We start from the raw sequence: 24967 nt of genomic DNA, 5'->3' as shown, positions 1-24967 counted from the left end.
AAAAAAAGGGGCAGATGAAAAAAGGTCTAAGGCTAATTACCTATTGTGCTCCTCTGTCAGGATCCTCACTTGAGGTAATTTACTGAGCCCATGTCTTCAAAACAGCTCCCACTCACCATTAGAAATCCTTCACAGGAAGTTAAAAAACCAAGAAGAATTATGATATGCAGATTTATTTCACACTGTCTTCCGTTTATCTCAGAAGGCAGGATTCTTTATTGCCTTGCATGCACAACTTGGGGGCGGGGGGGGGGGAAATCATTTTCCCCTAGAATGCTATCTACATTTAGATCTTGCAGGCAAGGATTTAACCAGAAGACAACAGGTAGAGCCTGAATTTGAAATGCTGTCACATGATTACTTCACTTTTCCTTCAATCTTTGGGTAAGATGAGAAAAGCTGCCTCTTTTCTTAGCTTACTGAAACTTGAGGTATCCTACCTTTGCGTAAGTCTACATGACAGAGGGAGATGAAATATGTTATTCAAGAGGGCCAGCTCACATGGCTGAAAAAAATAAAAAGAAACAATAGCAAGCAGTCACAGAGAAATGGCCTATCACTCCAGGAGTCTGGCATACAATGCAAAATGCAAGATCTACTTGTGAAGGAACGGAAAAGCACTAGAAAGCAGTGCCAAAAGTTGTCATATCAGCTGCCTCTCTGATGCAGGAAGAGTACTCTAGAATAATGGATGTATCAGGGCACTTTACCATGTCGTCAATAGCAACATTCACATATCTTCTTCCTTATTACTGTTCAGGTGCCACAAAAGCATGCTGTCACAGCTGGATAATATCCAACTATACATTTAGAGATACAGTCTACCTCTAGCCAGCTAAAGTCAGTGTTTCTCTATATACATGAGGACAAAATACCAATTCCATAGTTGTCAGAAGAAATGATACCCTTTGGGAAAGGTCAAACTAGCAGGTTGTGAACAATTAATTTAACAACCTTGAGATGGGGAGAACAAGCTAATTTAGAAACCTCTAAAGAGTACTGAGCTTACCACGTGCTACATTCTGCCTTGCTGCAAGTGGCAGTGCTAAGCAGTTAGCATCCAATTGAAAAGAAACATGCAATGTTTATAAAGAATTATTCTGTGAGATGACTGAAACCTCCCTAACCTGTGTGAGTTTGTCCAGTTCCCCAAGCCAGGCCCCAAACATCTTGTCCAGATCCTGATCTTCCTTATCACTATCTTCTTCTGCACCATGGTCAAGTTCTTCATCTGATAATTGCTCCATCTGAAAAAAATAAGTTTGATTGATCATCAAATTGCATCAGTGTCTAAGAAAACTGGTGTCAGCTACTAAGTTTCTGAAAAAGTGTTCTGAAGTCAAAGCACGTCTGTCCATAAGCTTCATAAAAATTTCACACATTCACAGTTTATTATTCTGCTCACAAATAAAGAGTTAGTGTGAAAGCTGCATTGGGTAATTACAAAGCCATTCCTGCAGCTCACTTTTGTCAGAACTATGCACAAAAAGATGAAGAACAGTCCACAATATTTAATACACCATCAGAAATCATTTCATGCTAGCTTTGCACGTGCATTCATTGCCAGTTATTGTTGGCAAAGTCTATTGACTTTACATTACAAAAATTCAACTCTTGTCCAAGGAATTCAGCTGACCACAGTTAAGCAACACCATTCAACCCACAGGAAGTGCAGTCTCACTGCACTGCAAATAGCTGACTCTACACATCTGTAAACAGAAATGCTTAAACAGCCCACAGAGAATTCCAGCAATACATCCCATGAGGCAGTTTAAATCTTGGACGCTGTACAGATCACCTCAGTGGTACTGCACAATTTTTACCCAACAAAGAATCTCCTCCCTGGAAACAGAGAGTCACCATTACAGCTATCAGACCCTCCTTCATTCAACAAATTTGAGTGACCAAGATAAAGACTTAAGGTCTCCAAAGGTTATCTGTTATCACCTCAAAGGAAATCCATCTTTCGTTAAACAAGCCTCTACTCCCTTCCCCAAACATGTCCTCTAAACCCCTTACAGGGAGCTAAGACACACATGCCTTCCTGGGTACATCCACACTGTTAAACTCAGGATCTGGTTCAGAATGAAAATTTACATACTCGGGGGGGAAACAACACAGGCAACAATTTGGGAGCGATCAGGCACTACAGAAGATAAATCCCAGAAATGGCCTATAGAACATCCAGAGAAATATGAGAGCAGATAGTGACCAAGAACTACATAAAAAAATTCAGTCTGCTGTAGAGCTTGGCTTGGTCAAGTCACAGGCTACATAGTAATCTGCTATATAGCTTTCAGAAAGTACCATTTTACATTTCATAGATTTAAAAGCAAACTTCTTAAATGCTAGTCTTCAGGAAAAGACAAATCTTGGTCTGAAAGCCATCACAGTGTTTCAGAGTTGAACTGATGAGGGATATTACAAAAGATTATAAAAGGTGACCTCAGAGAAAAACTGATCAATCCGTTTTTGACTTTATATGACAACAGTTCATACAAAACCCCTCCATGATTTAAAAATAGCCTTTCCTTCTATTTATATATTGATTACATTTCACTTTACCTCAACAAAATAAACAGGGAACAGGAGAATTCAGAGGCGATCTACAATTCTGAGGTCAGCAGAAACCAATGCCTCCCATGGCTGCAAGATAGTGCCATCCAGTTGCTCTAGGCAAAGCTGCTTCAGCTTCCTACTGAGATTTTACTTTTGTGGGAGAGCACAATGCAGCTGCTTACCTTAGAATGGGCAACAATACTAAGGCTAACCTGGCATGGCATACTGCACTGAGCAAACACTGAACAAATTCCATTCATCACTTGAATCTCATTTCTTCCAACACTTGTTTTGACTCCTGTTGAGTACTTCCAGCACTCCAGGGAAGGGAAGGAAGCTCTTCCTAAAAAGTAAGAGTGATGCCGAAATCCAAAAAATGCCAATATGCTTATGTAATAGAGCTGCATCCTTCCAACAAGACTACACCAGTTTTTATGTTCTGTAAGTCAGGCATGCCTCCCCCTGCAAAATTTCTCTCCATGACGTCACCTGAAAGCCCTCATACAGAAACGGAGACAGCAGGGTAGCAGCAGCTCATACCCTGCCTGAACTCCCGCAAAACAGAAGCTGTTCCACTCCCATGACCCTTCAAAAGCTTTGCTTTACTACTCCTTAGGATTTTACATGGACCAGAAATATTGTAAATTCAAGACAAAACACATTTATACCTAAGGTAACATGGTCAAACTGCTGCAGCTGTTCACATTTGACAACACAGCATTTCTCAATGTCTAGATACACTTGAAGTAAAGGATTTTTATTTGAAGGCTAAGGGAAGCTATTAAAAGTGTGCCTTAGGAAGCACAACTATGAACTGGCAAATCAAATAAATGGAAACTGTGATATAAAACAGACAGAGCTCAGTATTTACAGATACTTTACACAGCTAGCCTTCCCCTCTTTGAACTGTTTTTGCCATTTACAGTTAGATGGAACTTGTTCTGCAGTGCATTCTATGGCACTGTTCATAACTCCTTTCATTAATAGAGAAGCTTGTTCTTTTTACTAATATTTCTGAGGATCTAAGCCGTGGAAAGAAACCAGAATTCTCGATTCCCCATAAACTGTTGCTTTAGCTATTTTAACTTGGCATCAGAGAGACTGCTTTAGTTCCAGTTGCTCTGAGGACAGAATTAGCAGCCTAAAGAAAACTTTTACAAGTAAAGTACTGTTGTGTCAGCAAGTCTGGCACTAAACCTTGCAGTATGTGCCAACTCCTTGTAGTCCCCACCCAAGCTTCCTAATGTCAGCTGCATTTCCTATGAGCCTGTCAACATTTGCGTGCAAAAGGCACACAGAGGGTAGTGTCTCACTTAAGAAACAGCTAATATTAACTTGCTAGTTCTGTAACAGGGATCTCTCTTAGCACAAGCTCCACTGGAAAGAGATATCCCAAAGGACATTAATTAAAGGATTAATTCAATAAATTAAGGCAGAGATAAAATGCTCAGTTAACAGTATCTGCGCTTTTTGACGTAACTCAAAAAAGAGTGCACATTCCAATTAAAAAAACAGAAAATGACTGTAAAAAGGAAAATTTCATTCTCACTGTTGTTGATGACAGCAAATACACATCATACTTTATCAAAGTATAGAAGTTATTACACCTTTCTATGGCTACGACATTTTTATTTGTAACAAGAAAGAAAAATGGCCTAAGTTGGGGGGGTGGGGGGGTGTTTTCTTGTGTTTTTGGGGGGATTTGTTTGGTTTTTTAAAGGACTCACCTAGAACTAAATTATATCTAAGCAATGGGAAAGGAATAACTGTTCTAGTGTGACACCACAAGGTCACTTACATTCCTAAAGCATTTGCAGGGTAGCAGAGTTTAAGTAGCTGTTGCTTCTGCTTAGCTCATACCAGGTGAAGTGCCAAAGTAATTTTAGGATTCAAGTCATTTTTCAAAACTTCACCTTCCATTCTGTTCAAGTTCATGTCACAATAGAACTTAATGAAAAGGAGCAGCAGCATTCTGGGATGCCTGGATAAAACAGGGTACCAACATGGTATAGTCTTCCATATGCAGATAAGGCTTCCTGCCCTGAAGTGTGGTCTCTGTACTATTCCATCATCCACTATGGACTGCATCAGTTGACTTTAGCTGTTTGAAATGTTGTTTAAACAGGCAGACCCGTAATCACTGTAAGTCAATTGTCTAGTTCTCAAAGCAGTTCATTAGATTTGTTCACATTTAAATGCATGAAGCACAATATTCTAATATTAATGTGTGAAAAAATACAGAGTCACCAGTTGCAACATTTAATCATAACCTACTACTTTAATTACGTTGTAAGGAAAAAACCTTACCAGAAATGTAGAAAAAAAGAGAGAAACATTTACTCTTTCAAGCTGATTCTTATGCAAGCCATTGTAGCTCTTAGTATGCCAGGACAAGCATGAAATGATGTGATATCAAAACATATGAGGGAAGATGAAAAGCTCAAAAACAATGCTTCAAATGTACCATTTTAACATTTTCAAGAAAAGACACCATCACAGAATGTAACGAACTGCTGTCATCAGAAAGCAAAAGGTCTAGGACAGAGGTAAGTTACAAACAAAAGCGTACTTAAAGTGTCTTTCACCAAGATCCTGTTCTGCAGACTTGCACTTTGAGACAGTAGCTCCTACCTTAAATCAATCTAGTTCAAGACAAAAGGAAATTTTATTATAGTAACAATATTTCCTTATAATGAAAACACTCTGCACTGAAAAAAAAGTAGGTGTAAAAGAACCATTGCAAGATTTGTCTATACCACCCTTAATGATGGAAAGATTATCAGAGAAAGAAAAACAGAATTCTGAGTCCAAACGGAAACACCAATATGCTTAAAGGGTCAGCAACAAGAATGTGTTTATTCACTTTAATTTCAGAAGCACTGTAGTAAGCATTTTGAACTAGAGATGCTCAAGTATGTTCAAAGGGAACTGACAGCATAAAACCCCAAAATGAAAACAAACCATCTTTCTTTCAGGCAACTTATGTTTTCACCCCCAGTCTTTCTTATTATTTGAATACAAGCTTGGTCAAGCTCATACTTGTTACTGAACTCAGGACTTTCTTCCTAAAAACAACTATGGAATTCGTTACAAATCTGTTTTAGGGGTGCAGCACACAATACACAAACGTTCAAAACACCATCTGAACAAGTATTTGGATTTAGATTTCTGCATTTTAAAATCTAGCTTCAAGACCCAAAAGGAACTATATGGCATACTCTGGTTTAGAAAACATACTTTGTTTGAAGCTGGTTTGGAAATGGAGTTCTTCCATTTGTGATCATCCGTGTGTCATCATGCCAGTGTTCATTTCTGTTTAAGCAAGTTGTGTATGACAGAACACTACAGTAGCGTACTGTATGAACATACAAGCATAGTGTGCACACACAAATACAAGAGTAAGATTGTAGCAGGTTTTCACCTCTAATACTCATCCACCTGACTGCTTAAAGAAATAAGGTTACTTAAACTGAAAAAAAAATTAAATGCTTTCACAAATGACAGCCAAAGCTCACAACCATGTTTCTACACATTTTCTCGAAGTTCTGGTAAATAATGAAAGGTAGTTTGAGCACATAAACTACTTGTTTCACATTAATACTCTGTCCACATGACAGGGACCAATTAAATCCAGCATGTTTTTCAGTAAAAAATAATAAAGTCTTATGCTATAACTGACACTAAGATTTCTCCTTTGAAATTAATACTGCAGCACACTAAGCCAATGATACAGTGCAGATAATTTGCTTTAGTATTTCTATGTTTCTTCTTAATAAACACAACATATTCTGAAATTAACTACTCCTGAAAAAAATATTTGCAAAGGAATTAGAAAGTTATGGGAAGTTCTTTGTGCATTACCTAATGTCCTATAACCCAGTTTACATTAAGAGTAATCTAGATGAAAACCTGAACAAAAGAGCATTTGTTTTCTTTTAGTTTCAAATAGCATAGGTACTAGCTGAATACATCACAAGACTCCTACAGTACAAGAGACATTTCAACGCCTCTCAAATTCAAAACCTGAGGTACAAATCTGTCAGCCAAAAAAATAATTTTCAAAATGTCCCAAATAAAAATCTTATGTCAAGTGAAAACCTCCTTCAAAAACATTATTTTGAGCCAACGTTGAGTTTTGTTTTTCTTTTTTAAAATCATTCTTCGGGCAATAGTTTTCCAGGCTTGTAGTCACACAACACAGAGAAAACATACTGAATGTCTGATAAAAGATAAAGCTTCAGCCACTTCAGTAAAGACATCTTTTATAACCAATAAGCTCATATGTTTCTGAAATTACTTAGGCAATAATTTTAGTAGTTAAAAGCCTGCATTTATGTGTTATACAAAGATAGCATCTGTTTCCACATTTTAAAAATCAAATAAGGTCTGTGCACTCTTTTGTAGCAGTTAAACAGGTAAGCCTATTTATGCAATAGGGCTTAAAATGGAAAAATACTGAATCTATGCCTTGCACACATGAACAGATTCATATACTCAGAAGTACTGTGGGTGACCTCTTGGGGTCCTGGACAGCAGTATCTACCTACCTTAATGTAAGATCCAAGAAAGAAATAGTTGCCTCTAATGACACATCAATAGATGGAAGATAAAATTAAGGTGTATTAAGCATTCATAGTTGTTAATGTATTTCAGTACTGGGTCACTAGATTATTAAGGAATGTGACAACCTTTGATTCAAGGCTACTACCTGTTTCTTGCCCTTCTTTTTCTCCCTTCCCAACTCATTAAGCATGCTTTCTTTGTATCAACACGTTATCTGCCACAATTCAATTGATCTGTCCTGTCAAACTCAACTGTGTTCCAACTACCACGGAAGAAAGGGGCTCAGAATTACTTTGGAAAATTGACTTTAATTCCTTACTGATTTCTCAAAAAAACTAATGAGTCACAATTTAGAAACAGGGATGGCAAAACGGAATAAACATACATTTACGCACATTGGGTTCTTTAAGCTGCTCTTCAAAATTAAATCAGGGCACACTGGACTTTTGCAGTAAATCCTAATATTCAAAGATAGAAAGTCAAGAGCAGAACACAAAACATACAAAACTTATTCAAAACAACTGGGAAGAAAATAATTATAGAAACATTAAAAAAAGTTTTAAAAGCAATGTGCAATTTGAGCATATTTCAAGTCTTTTACTTTATATCAGGCAGCTGGCCTGGCCTGCAGAAATCCAGCAAATATGAAAACCAGGCATCCTCACTGTAAGGCCTTATTCTCTGGTTTAGCTGGGAGGCACAAAACTGGACAAACCACAACATTCTCTCCTTTACATACTGATCTGTGCAACATGCAAGAATGTATCTTTGAAACCACAAAGCAGCAATCTTTGTGTCTGAAAACGTATGTTTGGAATTGCAAACAGGTTATAGTTTCAGTAAAAGATCAATTAAAAGCTGCTGAAAGTAACAGTTAATTCAAACATACACAGCATGAGTTCTAATGCTACTCCTAAAATTAAGTACATGCCTGCACAAGACCTTCCCTTTGCCTCTAGCTGTTTGTCTTTTAAGCCCAAACAACCACCTTCTCACTAAGTTCTTTAAAATATTTTTCTTTACATTATCTGTAAGTTTGTAATGTAAACATTTATAGTGACACAAGTGAACACATAACTTACATAAATGTTAGCAACTGCTAATAAAACAATTCTCTGAAAAAGCAACTGGAAGAAGAAAAAACCTCTTAATCGGGTATCAGACGATAACATCAAAGCAAACTGTCTCACTGTTTGTGGAATCCCCAAATTACATCAGTGCCGTACACAGTAAATGCAGGTTTTCTAAAACTCGGTGCTGTTCATGAGAGCACTGTTATGCCTTTGGGATTATAACAGGCTGTTCAAGAACTACGCCCAAAGATTCTAACTGGGAAAGTCAAACATACCACAGCTGCTCCCTGGTCTTCCATAGATTCAGAACCAAATCTTTAGAATGAAGCAGACCATGTGTTAAGCAGGGATATGACAACACAGTACTCTTCACAGACCATACAAATATGAAAGAATAAAGCTCTTTTTGGCTAGCAGCATAAAGAAATAGAAAAACATAATTCTACATATTCACATCCACTGCAGCTACCGACTCCCTTTGTATTTAATCGAAACTTGTAGACTCCCTCTCTAAGTTTAGTTGACACAAGCACCCACAACTTCCTGAAATAAACAAACTGAAGATACCAGAATGTTTACTTCATCATCTTGATTTCTAACAAACAATGGGAAATGCTTCTGATGTGCCACAGCAAAACCACCCACAGAATACCTACCCACCCACCTCTTCCTTGTTTGAAAGCTTGAAGAGAGAGGTAAAGTGCAAAGCTGGTCAAGTAGAAGTCTACCCTATATTCCACGAGGTTGGTTTCTCATTATCACTTAGGCTGTCTTTGTGTTATTATTAAAATTTATATTGACTTTAGCCTTCCATAACTGCAACTTGAATTTTTAAATTAGTCCCCACAGGGTAACTCCTTGTATATCGAAACACACTTCAAAGATCTTTCTTCCTCTAAGGGAGGGGACACACCAAAATCACTGAAACATCTACTGAAGAATCTATCTAATTGCATCTGAAATTCGTGCTGTTGAGAAGGCACACAGTAAAACCTTTATTCCCTCCAATATATTTCCGTGCCTGTCTCACATCTAGCCAAACAGATGTTGCCTTGAGAAGAAGGGGCTTTATCAATCATTGTGTCCTATTTCCTGAACCAAAATTCCAGCCAGACTACCCAAGTGGACATTAAATTAATTCCATAAAAAGAGCATCCTAGATTACATCATGTCTTACAGTGGATTCTTTATGAAGACAACCTGAAGACAGCTCTAAAAAACTGCTTAGCCAGAGATCGTAAAAACCAAATTTGCCTTAGTTAAAATATTTAGCAAGCACAGGATAAAATATAGATGTTTGCTAAAACAATGACACTCATTAGTTGCAGGAGCCAATGTATCAGTCTTGCCAGCTAAGGCAAGAGATTTCTCAGTGTGAAAACAGACTGACATTATCAAAGCTAGGAAAATGTTTTAGATCTATATTAAAGTATAGTCTGCCTTCAGTAGGCAGAGATGTACTTAAAAACACATTAGCTCCGATTTTGCAGAATCTTCATTATGCAGTTATAACACAAACACTATTGTAGCATCTCTTCCCATTCAGTTTTAACTTTGGAATGGTGTCCAAAAAAAGAATAACAAACATTAACAAGCTGATGCAGAAAGAGAGGCAGAACTAAGTTTGCAGTAACTTCAAGAAGTGTATTTTTGTAAATAGTGGGGTTTTTTTTATCTAACCGATCTTTTTAAAATATTAGTAAGAAGTAGACAGAGGATGCATTTTGTATTCTAAGTGAAACAAAAATATCTTAGAGCAGCTGCAACCTTGACAAAAGACAGCTAGACGACTACGAAACCTTCTGTTTGGACAACTTAAGCTTTATTAAACAATTTGAGAATGTACAAATTCAAAGCTTTAAGGTTAGTTATGCTTGACTCCGGACAACATATACTTTGAACATGCTTATGACAGTATTTGAAGAGTACATAAATATACAATCAAGTCAATCTCACTTACAAGTTTTTAGATAAACGGCAAATTTTGCTCGAGTAAATGATCATTAAAAAACATCTCTTCCTTACCCACTGAAGAACCACAAGTGACTCACAATGAGTTCTGCTATTTCAGCCCTGAATTTTTCTTTTAGAAGAATCCTTCCTACAAATACTTGAGATTATACTTCCTCTATGTTGCAGGCCATTAAATTTCCCCCAGGTTGAAAAAGCCTCTACAGTAAGTGAAAAATTACTAAGCAAAATAAACTTCAGATGTCTCTAAGAGGTGATTCTTGGTCCATACAAATTAGGAAAAAGCAAAGCCCTCAGCCATTTCTTGCTAATTTGATCTGAGGAGTTGAGGTGGAACAGATTTCAGCCAACTCTAGCCACTCGTTTGAGTACACAGCAAACAGACCGTGCAAGCGTCTCAGAATGAGGACTCCCTACCTCAGACCACTGGGCTCCTTGCTTCGCTTTCCCAATTCTAATTATGGCCACACATTTCAGGAAAACATAACACCCCCAAATATTTAATTAATTGTGAAGGTGGGGGGTGGGGGGAAAATGATGATGAGCAGCAGCACAGCAGCACAGGGGAAGACAAACATTCCCGATCAGAGCAGGCAACTCACTTAAGTCCTGAAGCATAATATTAGACTCCATTACAGTAATTATCCTAATACACTACAGAGCTGCAAATGAGATGAGATCACTACGGGCAATGTACACAATCCTGCTGTCCCCAGAGTACACAAAGGAAGTGGACAAGAGATCCAGACGTGTACATCGTCTAATGCAGGGTAGACTCACGCACCCCCATCAGCCAACCTGATGCTCCACTAAAGCTTATACAAAACTTGTAGAAAAGGAAATTAAGAACTTGGATGTCTGAACTTCTACTGAAACTTCCCAAGGGCTTAATGATTCAAGTAAAAATGCAAACTTTTAACATCTTTGTGTGCATTTATCATCAAAATTACACCAGACATGTTGGAAGAATGAAAGAAGGAAGATTTCCATTTTACAGATAAGGGTCAAGGCAAGGAACACAAAGCAAACTGCTCACGGTTTGGGAAGACAGAACAAGGAAAACTGCCTACATCCATAAATGTATCTTCAGCAACATTCTGCATGTAAAAACAGAACATAAAACCTAACTAAAAATGCACAGAAACATGCATGGTATTTTACATAACCAGTAAACAGATTCTGTTTTGCAGTGAAGACATTTTCAGACATACTACTAGCAACAGTCCAAATGATGATCCAAAATGTCTAACACATTTTTCAAATAAAATGGCACACAAATCTGCAAGGTCTCATTTGGCTCTCTTTTCTCTATAGCTGTTAATGTTGACTGAATTATAATAGAAGAAAAAACAATACAAAAAAAACCCCAAGCAATACCAAAACAAAATCAAGGCTGTCTTATTATGTACGAGGGCCACATAACAGCCTTCAAAAGAAGGACTCAACTAAGACATGCGAAACATCTTTTTGTGATGCAGAACTACTTTCCTCCCTCTCAGACATAAACAGCTCCATTCCTGTCCTTGCTGTTCAAAATGCAGGTTGCATTGACTATTCTATTTGCAGGCAATGCAAAAAGAGGTATTTTATGTCCGCACAATTGGTAAGGAAACCTAGCAAATAGGAAGCTTAATTCAGGATCGGCAGGTGACTGAATCAAAATGCATGAAACTGCATGAAGGGATGTGGACTCTGTAGGAAGGGATGATTCAAACGATACATGAGAAGAGACACAGCACGAAAGAACGGCTTTGTATACCTCCATAGTTAAAACTTAACGGGCACTGAAAAACACTTGTCTGCTGCATTAAGGAAACCACTTTACTACCAACACTAAACTAAGCCCTAATTTAATAATGCAACAGAAGCAGGTGAGACTAGCCTGTGCACAGGTGCTATACATTCATGCCATGCTGGCCACTCCCTGGCTCCACAGGTACCCAACCTACCACACTGCCCTGTGGATCTTCTCTTCAAATCCATAAAAGCACTAGAAGTCACAACGTATAATTTTTATGAACTTACTTGCCTCTTGCAACTTCATCCATTCCAGAAAAGATTACGTAGCCTCTCTACCTCATCAGCAAACTAAGAATAGCATGAATTTTGTTATAATTTTTGGCCTTATACATAGATCTCAGGAAATACCCGAATATTCTTGTAGCTGTGGCCCAGTAATAACAATCACCAGCTAACAGCAGCACTTTTAGGCTCACCTTGCACTTGGGAAGGGAAGAAGCACTTGCCAACCAGTCACTGTAAAATTCACATCCCTTTATAGACCAGCCTGCTGTGCCTGTAACAGGGTCTTTTTGCACCAGGAATAACAACTCAAATATATTCACTTTTACACCTATATTAGGCTGTCTTTCAACTATAAGAAAGCAAAATAAAGCAAGTAGCTGCCAACTACCTGTAAAATCTGGACATCTTAACAGTGCTTATAAAAGCCTGTAAACACGAAGGATAAAACCAAGCAGGAGGGAGGTGTAAGAAAATTTAGGTCATAGGTCAAATTACAATGCAGGTGAGAGTATTTCCTTATAAGACCCTGAGCTACTCGACGCTTTAGTACAGCTAAAAACTAGTTTTTGCTTCAAGGGACCCTCTCAAAGGTTGAAAATAATAATTACGCCAATGTTCTCTGAAGATACCACACCAGACACTGGCAATCTTATGATGTGGGTGCTATCTAGACTTAGAAGCAGCTGCCAAATCCCTTTCAACAAGGACCTAGTGACAGCCTATGAACCATGGTTCAAAAAAATGGAAGAGCAGTGCTTTAGCTGTGATAAATAAACTTCTAAAAAACCTGAAATTCTTCACAGGCTGCTTTATATAAACTTTTGTATCAGGGTATATTATTCTTTACACCAACCTCAGCTGCAACAAAGTTGATTTAGGATTTCTGGTAAGAATTAAGATTACATTGTGAAGAGCTGCATTTCACTATAGCTGGAACTACCATCTCCAGGAAGAAAAAAAAAATACAACTGTGTATTTTTCAGAAAACTGACAAATGAGTGTTTGCTACACCTGAAGTACATAGATGCTTCATTCTGAGCATTTATGAGTCAACACATTTTGTTGTTTATAGTTAGCCATTACAAAACTGCATAACCTTAAGAAACACCACTTGAAAAAAAGTGTTTAGAGGATGAGTGGGGAAATAATCTTTTGGCTGGAAAATTATCAAAGAGGGAAAAACCATATTCAATTTAGAAGACACCTGATTTACTTTAAACCCACTGCTAACAAGCCGAGCAGAACACCACCACTGGCTTAAACAAAAAATAAACTTTATCTAAACAACAGACTACCCTGGCTCAATTAATTTTACATTTTAAGCCACTAGTGAGACCAGATTTAAGTATTTAAATCGGCAGTCATCTTTCATCCTCCAACTTCATTGCAAACTGCAAGCAGGGACATGAAACCCCTCTCTACCTCCATGACTCTTTCTCATCACCAACCTCTACACAGAAGAATGTGTGTGTCTATTGAGGTGTCAGGCAGATGAGGAACCACTGTGACGGAGGAAAAAAACCTAGACATACAGCACTGCATCATGATGTTACCAGAAAAGAAAGAAGGACTATGTAAGGAGAGGTTTTTCCATGGAAAAGCTGTGCCTTGTGGGAGGCCTGGAAGGATTGCATAGAGGAGGAGCCTTGTGAGTCTAGGAGAAAGAGCGATGTGGGGCACTGGACAGAGATAAGTCCTGGCAGTCGAGACTGGAAAAAAAGACTGGAAGTTAGCAGGAATGGAACAGTTTTTATGACAGGAATGGGGAAGGGATCATTTGACAGTAAACCAACACTGCTCACTAGCTACTCAAGTGAGGCACGTGGGATGAAGGGGCCTTTGCCACACAATGAGATTTGGGAGCAACTATGTGGCATGAAAAGGAGAAAGTACAGACAAGTTTGGCATGATATGGACGTAGGTGGAAAAACATGTTTATGAATCTCACAACTGAAGGAGAACCACTGCTTTAAAAGAATACTTTATCAGCATCTTCCCTTAGGTCTTGCAGGTGATAAGACACAATTTCAGATCCCCATAAACCTCACATGCAAGAGCAAGACAGAAAGCCAACTTCCTGCTGCATAAATTGCAACTCACCATTTTACTTGATATAGGAAGAATCCAAGTTGTATTTTGACAACCTTAACAGGCAAAAAAAAAAAAAAAAAACCACCCTTGAAGGAAGTCCTACAATTGCACAGCTCTTCTTCCCATACTTGCTCTTTTTCTCCTCAAAAAGTAAGAGAAGCACCATTCCAGAAGTGATCTCAGTCCACAAAGCAACTTTGAGACACACCTGGTTGAGCAGGGTGCCAAAGCCTGTAACAATTCCACCAGCTGCTCAAGGCGCTGAAGATGAGAGAGTCCGTGAGCAGATATAAAAAGGCATGTTCATCACTGATGGTTGAAAATACAGCTTAAACCTTGTTTGTGATTTTAGCAGAATGTCACTGAAAAGCTCTCTCCAAAGTTTCTAAAAGAAAGAGAAAATTGACAATATTTCGCCCTGCATTTTTTACTTTTTAAGATCATCTTCACTTGGGATTTTGCTTCTGCTGTGAATTCAACTTCTACTGTGAATGCAACATTCTTTCTCTGGAAGAGATTATCTTAAACCAAGAAGTCCACATAATAACTCAAACCAGTACCAGCAATTTGAGGTACAGAGCTATGAAATCCATCACAGACTGCTAACAGGAATCTAAGCATTGCCTACCAAGCACTGACCTTAACGTCTAGTTTATAAGCCTCCTGAAACTCATTAAACAATTTTTAAAATGAATTTTTTATACTTAAGATGTGCTCTAAAGATATATGTTCTTACTGAAAATCTGCATTACTTAAGCTTCTAAATAAATCTTGGCAGTGGAGAGTGAGGGAGGAAAGGGATGAAAAACACATAAGTTCTGGACTCTATTCCCTGGAAAAATGCACTTAAAGCAAGAAAGCAGCCTCAACAAAAAAGTTTTGTTGTCAAAGGCTAGAGCAGTCTAAAAAGCCAGTTAAGCACCCACCAATGCATACCAAAAGGACTTTACCTAGAATTTAACTGTAGAGATTAATCTATAAATATTTAACACAGAATCAATGTTTTAAAGCACATATTCCTGAAGAATTAAGAAAATCAGCAAAAAGGAAAAAGTGTAAGTCATGCCACTAAGGAAGTGAACACAAAATTTCTATACAGTAGAACAACCATGGAAGACAAGGCTGACAGCTGGGTCTTGTTAAAGAAGGACTTTAAACAGAAGGATTTAAAATCATGGGATTAGACCAGCATTCCTATGAAACACTGCTCAGATCCTAAGCTGCAGAGGCCTTGTCTAAACAGCTCAGCACCTGAGTCACATAAACAACTACTGTAAAGTCTGCTGCCACCACGCTTGGTAGCTTTGTGAATGGAACTTTTCTTGCATATGAAAACTACCTACAGTAGAGTGCTTTACTACTGCAACTTGGGGGGGGGGGGGGGGGGGGGGGCTGGGAAATCAATCCAGTGAGTCAACAGACTCCATACTGCCACTCATGAACATAATTTTCAGTGTTTTTTTCAAAATGTTTCTTGATCACAGCTAATTCTCCCCAAAACTTTTAAACTCATGTTTTTTTTAATTCAGTAAATGATAATCGTAAGCAGCTGGCTGAGTGCAGCTATTATACACACAGACATACATACACTGTGCGTTATGTTCTACATTACATTTATATTGAGCTTATTATAAACACACTTGGAAGTTCTGTCACTCAGTATTCAATTATTCTTGCTTCTCATCTAAGTTTGATGCTGTGGTAAATCAACAAACCAAGGTAAGACAGCTTTAGATTATGAGAAAAAAAGAACACCAAAGGCTGACTAAAATAATTTTAAAGTCTACAAAAAAAGCTTTTTAAAAGTCACAATTTTTAGATCAGACTGATACAATTTATGGCTAGTTTTAAAGCCATCTGAAAGTAACATGGGTACTTGCTTTCCATGCAATTATTTTTTTGTTTAATACAAAAAGTAAATGGGCCTTTTAAAACTTCTTAGCAAGGGTCACACTGACTGAAAAATGCTGCACAGTAGTCTCGTTTCCATGCTAAGAAACACAAGTTCATAGGGACAGGAATGAGATATTCCATGGCACTCAGGAGTCTGGGGGACAGATACTCTCCTATGACAACTGAACTGTGAACACATCAAGACTCCCTGCAGCTTTCGAGAAGTTAAGAATGGTACTCTACAGGATGGCTCATGGGCTTCACCACACAGCACCTTCCCACAGAATCCTCAGCAGCAAAATGCAGGATTATTTCTTTTAATAGCAACTGCCCTTTGACTGCGATCCTTCCTGGCAGCCACAGAGCCTCTCCTCCATCACGCTGGGTTTATATAGAACATGCTGCTTAGTAAAAAGTCATAGGTGAATTCAGCTTGTCCATTTCTCTAGATAGGGGCATGACTTCAAAACTAATGAATAAAGAGAAACTGTAAAGTTCTTTCTATTCCAGAGCCAACTTTCTACAGTCCCTTCCAAAGGGACAAACACTGGAAAAATGTTTCTACAAGCTTTCCTGATGTTTTTGTTTTTGTTTTTTTTAAGCTCCTGTTCCTACTGTTTAGAACAATCACTTATACATTGAAGCTTGAGCCAGCCTGGTACCTACCTCACTGCTGTCAAGAAAAGGAAGGACTCTCCCTCCATCCACTAGCACTTTGCTCCAGAACATCACTGAGCCAGCTCAACCTCCTAAACCACCAGAAAACGCACTCAACACTCCAAACACCCAAAAAAAAAAATATCTTTCTGCTGGGTTAGCAAGCAGAAATAGCTTACCCTTTGACTGGACAAATACTAGAGCCTACACATTCTTTTGTGTTCATACCACACAGCTGGGAGAAAGGACAAAGAAAGAAACTGGGACCTCCCCTTTCTGACAGCAGCATGTTCACCTGTAACTTGCAACTCTGCTTTTAGTTCACAGTGTACTACAAAAAATACAAACACGTGGCTTACATTCTTAAGTTCACAATAAATAGAAAAGGCTACCTTACCAATTAGTACAGAGAAAGTGTCAAATGCCACCTGCTGTAGGGCATACACAAGCACATATGCACAACATTGAAAAACAATTATAATTTTACTGCATTTGCATATCTTTACATTAAAAGCAGGTGTTTTACCAAATCAGTAAAACTACTTCAGCTACAAACATATTTAAAGCTGTACTTTGCATTACAAGCATTTAATGCTTTAGTGCTTTTCAGATATCAAGTTAACCCCTAGACAAGACTGTATTTAAACAGAAGTTGGAACAATTGAGGGGATGGGAGGGAAAGCTGAGCATTACCATCCAGAAATACATTCATAATTCTGAATTCAGAAAGCCTGCAGCATTACCTCCGTAGCACTAAGGCACAAGATACAGCATGGGTATGCTGTGTTTTCATTACAGAAAGCTCTCAAATTAGACGCTGAACACAGAAATGGCATTTTCCCTGTTGCACTTTTTAATTTACGGTTTACAAGCATCGGTCAGACATTTCTGGAACCTATAAATTTATCTCACAAGCTCAGGATTTGGCATATATCTGTGGAATTGGCTTCAGAACCAGCCCAAAGACAACACATATAAGCACATCTGTGCTTGTAAGTATGTATGTGGGTATAAATATAAAAAGTTAAAAATATAATTAATAAAATAATAAAACCCTTGCCAATGTAGGTTACTTATTCACTAGAGTAGTTTGTAGGTATTGACAATATTGAAACGTTTGTGCAGGAGCAAAGGCACAGCTCCATTAAAATGCATCACAGAACAGATGACATAAGGGTACAAATGAATACTTGTTGCAATACCAGTTCCACTAAAGTAAAATTTAAAAGGAGGGGTTTACATTTTAACAGGCCTGTATACCTAGCAGTTTTCCCAAAATATCAGGAACAAATGAGACAGTCTTTCCTTAGATGTAAATTCTCCTTTGCTACATGAAACCTTATGAAGAAACGGCATGAACCTGGGACAGAGGAAGTTCAGTCTGGACTTGAGGAAAAGGTTCTTCACTGAGAGAGTGGTGGGTTACTGAAACAGGCTCCCCAGTAAAGTGGTTACAGCACCAAGCCTGTCAGAGCTCCAGGAGCATCTGGATGATGCTCATAAGTCATATGATTTAGTTTTAGAGGGAGCTGGACTCTGATCCTTATGGCTTCCTTCCAACTTGAGATATACCATTCAGTGAGACTTGGAGAGGCTAGAGAGTTGGGCAGAGAGGAACCTAATGAAGTTCAACAAAGGCAAGCCTAAGGTCCTGCACCTTATGAAGGAAGAACAACCCCATGCACTAGTACAGGCTAGGGGTTGATCTGCTGGAGGGCAGCTCTATAGCAAAGGACCCAAGAGTTCTGGTGGACAGCAAGTTGCTGTGATCCAGCAGTGTGCCCTTGGGGCCAAGAAGGCCGACGGCACCCTGGGGGGCATGAGGAGGAGCGAGGCCAGCAGGGGAGGGAGCTGATCCTCCCCCTCTGCTCTGCCCTGGTGAGGCTCATCTGGAGCGCTGTGCCCGGTGCTGGGCTCCCCGGTTCGGGAGAGACAGGGAACTGCTGCAGAGGGGCCGGCGGAGGCTACAGAGATGGTGGGGGGAGTGGGGCATCTCCCTGGTGAGGAAAGGCTGAGGGAGCCGGGCCTGTTCAGCCTGGAGAAGAGAAGGCTGAGAGGGATCTTGCTGATGCATACAATTATCTTAATGGTGGAGTGCCAGGAGGATGGGGCCGGGCTCTTTTCAGTGGTGCTCAGTGACAAGACAAGGGGCATAGGGGACGAACTGCAACACAAGAAGTTCCTCCTGAATACGGGGAAGCACTTCTTTACCCTGAGGGTGACAGCGCTGGGACAGGCTGCCCAGAGAGGCTGTGGGGTCTCCTTCTCTGGAGACATGCAAAACCCACCTGGGATGACGACTCTGTGCAACCTGCTCTAGGTGAACCTGCTTTAGCAAGGGGTTGGGCTAGATGATCTCCAGAGGTCCCTTCCAGCCCTGACCATTCTGTGATATCGTATGATTCTATTAATATCTCATTTAGGTACAGCTATAATTGTGCAGTTTACTGCCAATACCATGAACTTAAAGTCACTTCAATTTTTCATTGTCTGAAGCGTGCATTACCTAGTTGATACAGGTTGCCTCTCCTGGAAGTGTAAGAAACATTCTGCAGTCTTCATGTAAAAATTAAGCCATGACATACAAGTTCACATTTGTTTCAAAGTTTGTATATGGCTCCATTCAGATGAGTACGCACAACCTGCTGGCACCACCAGCACGCAGCTGACTGCCTCCAATCTGCTGTGAGCAGTGAGAAAGAGAAATGCGGTGACGAGCTTCAGGCACACAACACAGCAGCCTTCCTCCTACATTCCTTCACAGCCTTCCAGACTACAGTCCATGCATTATAAATCTTTACACGCTAGTAAAACTCATCTGTGTTTTGGGAGTTTGTTGGTTCTTTTCAAAAACCAAAAAGATACAAGCATGAATGGTTAACATAATATTTTCAGAAATACCTAAACTCAAATTCTTTCATAAGAATACTTGGACATAATTTAATAGTTTTTAAAAAACAGACAAACAAAAAAAAAAACCAAACAAAAAACACAACTAAAAAAAAACCCCCAAAAATAAACCAAAACAAAAAACCCTAAACACTCATAATTCCAAGCAAGGAATACTAAGGGCTCACAAAATTCTGTGTAATTAACTGCCAAACTAAGTCTGGAGTAACAGGCAAAGTAAGAATTTTCTAATCTTTTCCCCACATTGCCAGAGTCAAGACTGCAAAATTCCTTTGGAATGACACTTTAAAAATATCTTCTGCTAGACCTTTATTTAGTGTAAAGAGTACTTACAGGAATACTCTGTTGTAGATCCCCGAATACCTTAACCCTAAATGAACCCCTAATTTCAACTACAGACAATTTTTGGTTTTCAGTGTTTGAAATTATCTTTCTCTTATGGAAAGATGAAGAGGGACCCTGAATCGTTTCCTGGAGAAGGAAGAATGACTACTTCCCATTGTCCTTGTCCAGCACAGACGCATCTCACTAGCACACCCTCAAAGCTTCACCAACTCAAATGACATCTTGGAAATGTTTGGGATAGCAGGTGGACAGAGCTCAGTACTCAAACAAGGGTACCAGCCAGTTACACACTCAGCAGTAGCTACAGTTTCTCATAATACTCTGCACAAACAGCTTGCTGCCACTGAAAGCAGGGCCTTTGTCTTCTCAATATCTGGCTCTAAAGGTGATCACAAAACACATATACTGGGTTTATTACTATTTTGTTATGTAACTGAGAATCAAACCCTTAAACTTCAGAAATCTTCAAGTAAGCAACAGTTTGTCAAAAAACAAACATTCCTGCCTCTTTTCGCCATTACACCCTAATATCAGAAGTCATCAAGGATCATTCTCTCCTGAACTCAAAATGGAAAACTTACAGACGACTTTTCTCAACTAGTCAGATATTTTAATTGCACCATCTTTCCCTGCTAGAAATGTGGTACTACAAAAATATGTTTTAAAAAAGAAAAAAAAAAAACTAAACAGAAAAAAAAACTTTTACAGACATATCAATGCTACAATATTGTTTAAAAAAATCTGAACCTTTCATAGATGTATTGTTTTATTAACACACATTACCTCTGTTTTTTCCTACAGAAAAGAAAGATTCATGTCCTCGTTTGAAAACAATTACATGCAACTTCTAAGCATTGGTTCAAAAAACAGGGCTAAAACCAAGCTTATACTGTAATGCATATTAAATTTACATCATGCTGAAAGAACCATGCCCTTCCCAAGGCAAAATACTACCTCAGTTTACACTATCACTGCAGCCAGTTTCAGTTCCTTTCCAAAATACTTAAGCCTGTGTCCACAAGGCTGACTGCCAGTGCTGTCATTTCCTTCAGCATAATTTGGAAAGCAGCAGGGAACATGGCTCACAACAAACGCAGGAATACCTGACCTACACAAACAAAACAGAACCTGCCGTCCACTCTGAGCCCATTTTTGAAGTCTAAGTATGCTCTATTGCAACTTAACCATAGTGAACTCCTCCCAGGATTAAGGATATTCTGGTCAAGAATTCTCAGAGGAATATTTTTCTGCTATATATAACAAGGACAAACTCTTGTTCTAGACATACATTCTTTTGGCAGGACGAGGGGAGGAGGTTATATCTAGTTCACAGAAAATTAGGTCACCCATTTCATAAGCAAATATAAATTGCATGTTGAAGTTTGTAAGCATTTCATAGGTAGTCTTCCTCAACAAAAATTTGAAGAGATTTATCACAAATTCTACATACATCTAGATTAATTATAAATGCAGGAGGAAGGAAGTTTGTATTTATAACCTTAGTCAAACAAAAACCCCATTATATCATTTTAACAGCTGTGTAACAATTTGGCAAGCCTCAAAGTAAAGTTTTTTTCTGAACATCCCAAAAGAACAATTATTTTTGTTTCCTCAGAAACAACTTCTTTGGTATAAAGACCTCTCTAAGGATTGAGTCAGAAGAATAAACTACAGAATACAACACTAGAAGTGGAATGTGCACCACAATGACTATTTTTACTGCTAAAGCAGCTGTACTGAGTTGACCACACTGTATAAGGAATGTCATTTCTGACACTAGAAATGGTAATTACTTGGACCGCATTCACATCTTAAGGACAAGGGCTGGCAAGAAACCACTGACGTGCATTAATTTGTTGTAGCCAAAATGAACCACAAAGCAGCAAAAGTAGCTATTTAAACTGTAGGTGACAGCAACCATTTAAAAAGCTACATTACAGTAAGTCTCTTAATTCATTAGCACCTCAGTATTTGAAAGCAAAATAATTACCAAGTTATGTCTGTCTATCGTGCTATGAAGAAGTTTATGCAGATGCAGAGGTCTGTGGAACATTCCATTAGCCTTCAGCTTCATTTCCTCAAATTGCAAACAGTGAGGTGTGAATTGGAAGATATTTTTAGTTTCATTTTTTGTGGAAAGGATTATTACACTTGAATCTTAGCTCTCTATCTCAAGCTGAATTAAATCGAAAAAGCAGCATCATAAAAAGATTTACGATGAAGCTTATAAAAAACCCTATTTCATGGCTTTTATTGGTTTTCTATCTTCCTTCAGACCTCTAAACATCTATTCAGGTCTAAGTCTTGCTGGCAACTTCTTCCTATTACCTTTCCAAATGATTTATGAAGTTTTGCCGATAGGAGCTACAGCCTAACATACCTTAAAGGGCCTTCATGTAACAAATTAAAACAGGTTTACAAGCCAAAAAGGGAAATCAGTTTTGCAGAGTTACAAATTTCATTCCACTGGGAAATTCCTGCACATTCTTCCTGCATCCCAGTACATCTTGCAGTAAAGGTAGCTTATAATTGCTGAAATACACAACTAAATCCCTTATGTATAGTTATGTATTGATAACTTTTGCCAGGGAACAGGCTCAGACTGTAAAGGCATGTTGCATTTGATAGTGCCACACATCTGTTCCCATCAGCGGGAGGGGAACACTGCAATGAAATGGAGCTGCTTCTTTGGAGGTCCTAAAATCTATAGAAGCGATGGACTTCATTCATCTTCACCCTGCAGAATTAGAAATGTCATTCCATCTCAAAGATGAGGTATTACAGCTCTTACTATTAAATCACCACCTCTGCTTTTTTTTTTTTTTTTTTTTTTTCCCTTTCTCATTCACAAGAAGTGCGTTAAAGTGCATTCATACAGGTCAGGGCATCTCATCCTGTTCACTTTCATCACAGCAGATAGTTCACTTGACTAACCCTAAAGCATGCAGAGAGATGGGTAGAGAACATCTGCCTGTAGCTAGAAATACAGCAGCTCTTTTGTCAAGGTGTCCTCTTGACATTAATCTTCCCAATCTTTCTACTCAATTGTCAAAGTAGACCTAAAAATGTAAAGAAACTGGTTCCTGATCATCAAAACAAACATGGAATTAATTAGGGCAAGGTACAACTCCAGCTTTCAGCTATGATATTTCAGTAAAACCAACAAAGAGTGACATCTAATTTTAAAACGGGTAGTCTAACCTACTAAAACATTTTCAGAACAAGATTTTAAGCACATCAATCAAGAACACTTTCATCAATGTTTTTCAGGAATACTTCCAGTGATATAACAGGGCTTATGCCACATTAGACTTCAGATGAAAACGTTTCATGAGGAAAATGGTTTTCACACGGCAGAGTTGTTTGGTTCTAAGCATAAATGAAGGAAGTTAACTTTGGGTCTTTAAGATAAATAGAAAACATAACAGATTCCACTAAAACAGACAAGGCATCTGAATTTTCATAGCGCAGATCTCTTAGGAGAAGAATAACAGATTGAATTATGTCATTTATGACTCAGTGGCTGAAAGGATTTGACATAATTTGAAGCAACAGTTTTTAGACAGGTCAAACAATAACAAACCATCTCATAAAAAAATAAAAACATCCAGCATAATCTCAGCTATATATCTAGCCTTAACAATCTCCGGGCATTTCTGGTGCATTTAATCTCTATATACTTTTGTATAAACTGGAATATCAAGAAGTTGTAATGTCAATTTGGCAAACAGGTTGAGGTAGGACAAAAATCAGACTTCAAATCAGGTCAAGGACAACCCAAATATTTAATAAAGTACATAAGAAAAGTTAGAAAAATTCCCTGTGCTTGTTGACACCACTGTGTAAAATATTTCAGATGCCACATCCAAAATAACCTCAGGATATAACTAAAAAAAAACAACCAAACAACTAGTGAACAATGTCATGCGTAGACACAGAAATAATCCACAAGTTCAGTTCATAGGTCATGCTGCATAAGAATGAGATGAAACTCTACTGAGTTTTATGATAAAATTGTCATAAATTAGGCTTTTCCCACTGTCAAGTCCTGCAAAAGCCTTTAAACCTGCCAAAGTGACTAATTCCAATCACTTCATTATGGTACTGGAGATTTTTTGATGCAAAGCTCCTATGTAGGTAAAACCAGCCATCACCCCCTGTCCTGGTTTCAGCTGGAATAGAATTAATTTTCTTCTCAGTAGCTGGTGCAGTGCTGAGTTTTGGATTTGGTGTGAGAGCAATGTTGGTAACACACTGATGGCTTTGGTTGTTGCTGGGTGATGTTTGTACTAAGTCAAGGACTTCTCAGTTTCTGAGGTCCTGCCAGCCAGAGAGCTGAAGGGGCACAAGAAACTGGGAGGGGGGGATACAGTCAGGACAGGTGACCCAAACTAGCCAGAGATATTCCATACCATATGACATCATGCTGAGTATTACACAAGCCAGGGGAAGAAGGAGGAAGGGGGGGATATTCAGCATTATGGCATTTGTCTTCCCAAGTAACTGTTACATGTGATGGAGCCCTGCTTTCCTGGAAATGGCTGAACACCTGCCTGCCCATGGGAAGTAGTGAATGAAGTCCTTGTTTTGTTTTGCCTGCATACGCAGCTTTTACTTTACCGATTAAACTGTCTTTATCCTCACCCACTAGCTTTCTCACTTTTACTCTTCCAGTCCTCCCCCACATCCCACTGTGGGGGCAGCGAGTGAGCGGCTGCGTGGGGCTTAGTCACCCGCCAGAGTTAAACAGTGACACCTCCCTCTCATGATCAAGTACTGGAAAGAACCAGAAGATCTTTCCTTCCCACCAGAAGAAAAAGGTTAAGACTGAACAGTCTGCAGGGCACAGCAGACAATCCAAGCCATTTGTATACACGAAG

General features: G+C 38.8%; 1 protein-coding gene across 6 annotated transcripts in view; it reads right to left on the bottom strand.

Annotated features, from left to right (window-relative positions):
• RAPH1 (Ras association (RalGDS/AF-6) and pleckstrin homology domains 1) overlaps positions 1-24967 on the bottom strand; it is a gene marked incomplete at its 5' end in the record, with an annotated part of 119737 nt that overhangs the window by 59417 nt on the left and 35353 nt on the right. For all 6 annotated transcript variants that reach the window (XM_080400247.1, XM_080400246.1, XM_080400252.1 and 3 more), the window contains one exon: positions 1128-1247. In XM_080400247.1, coding sequence (XP_080256373.1) covers positions 1128-1247 — 120 coding nt within the window. Of the gene's footprint in view, positions 1-1127; positions 1248-24967 lie in introns of those variants that run through there.

Source organism: Falco punctatus (genome assembly GCF_963210335.1).
Source record: "Falco punctatus genome assembly, chromosome: 8".
NCBI classification, from domain to species: domain Eukaryota; kingdom Metazoa; phylum Chordata; class Aves; order Falconiformes; family Falconidae; genus Falco; species Falco punctatus.
The sequence above is the reverse complement of the archived record's forward strand: the minus strand, read 5'-3'. Positions and strand labels throughout refer to the sequence as shown.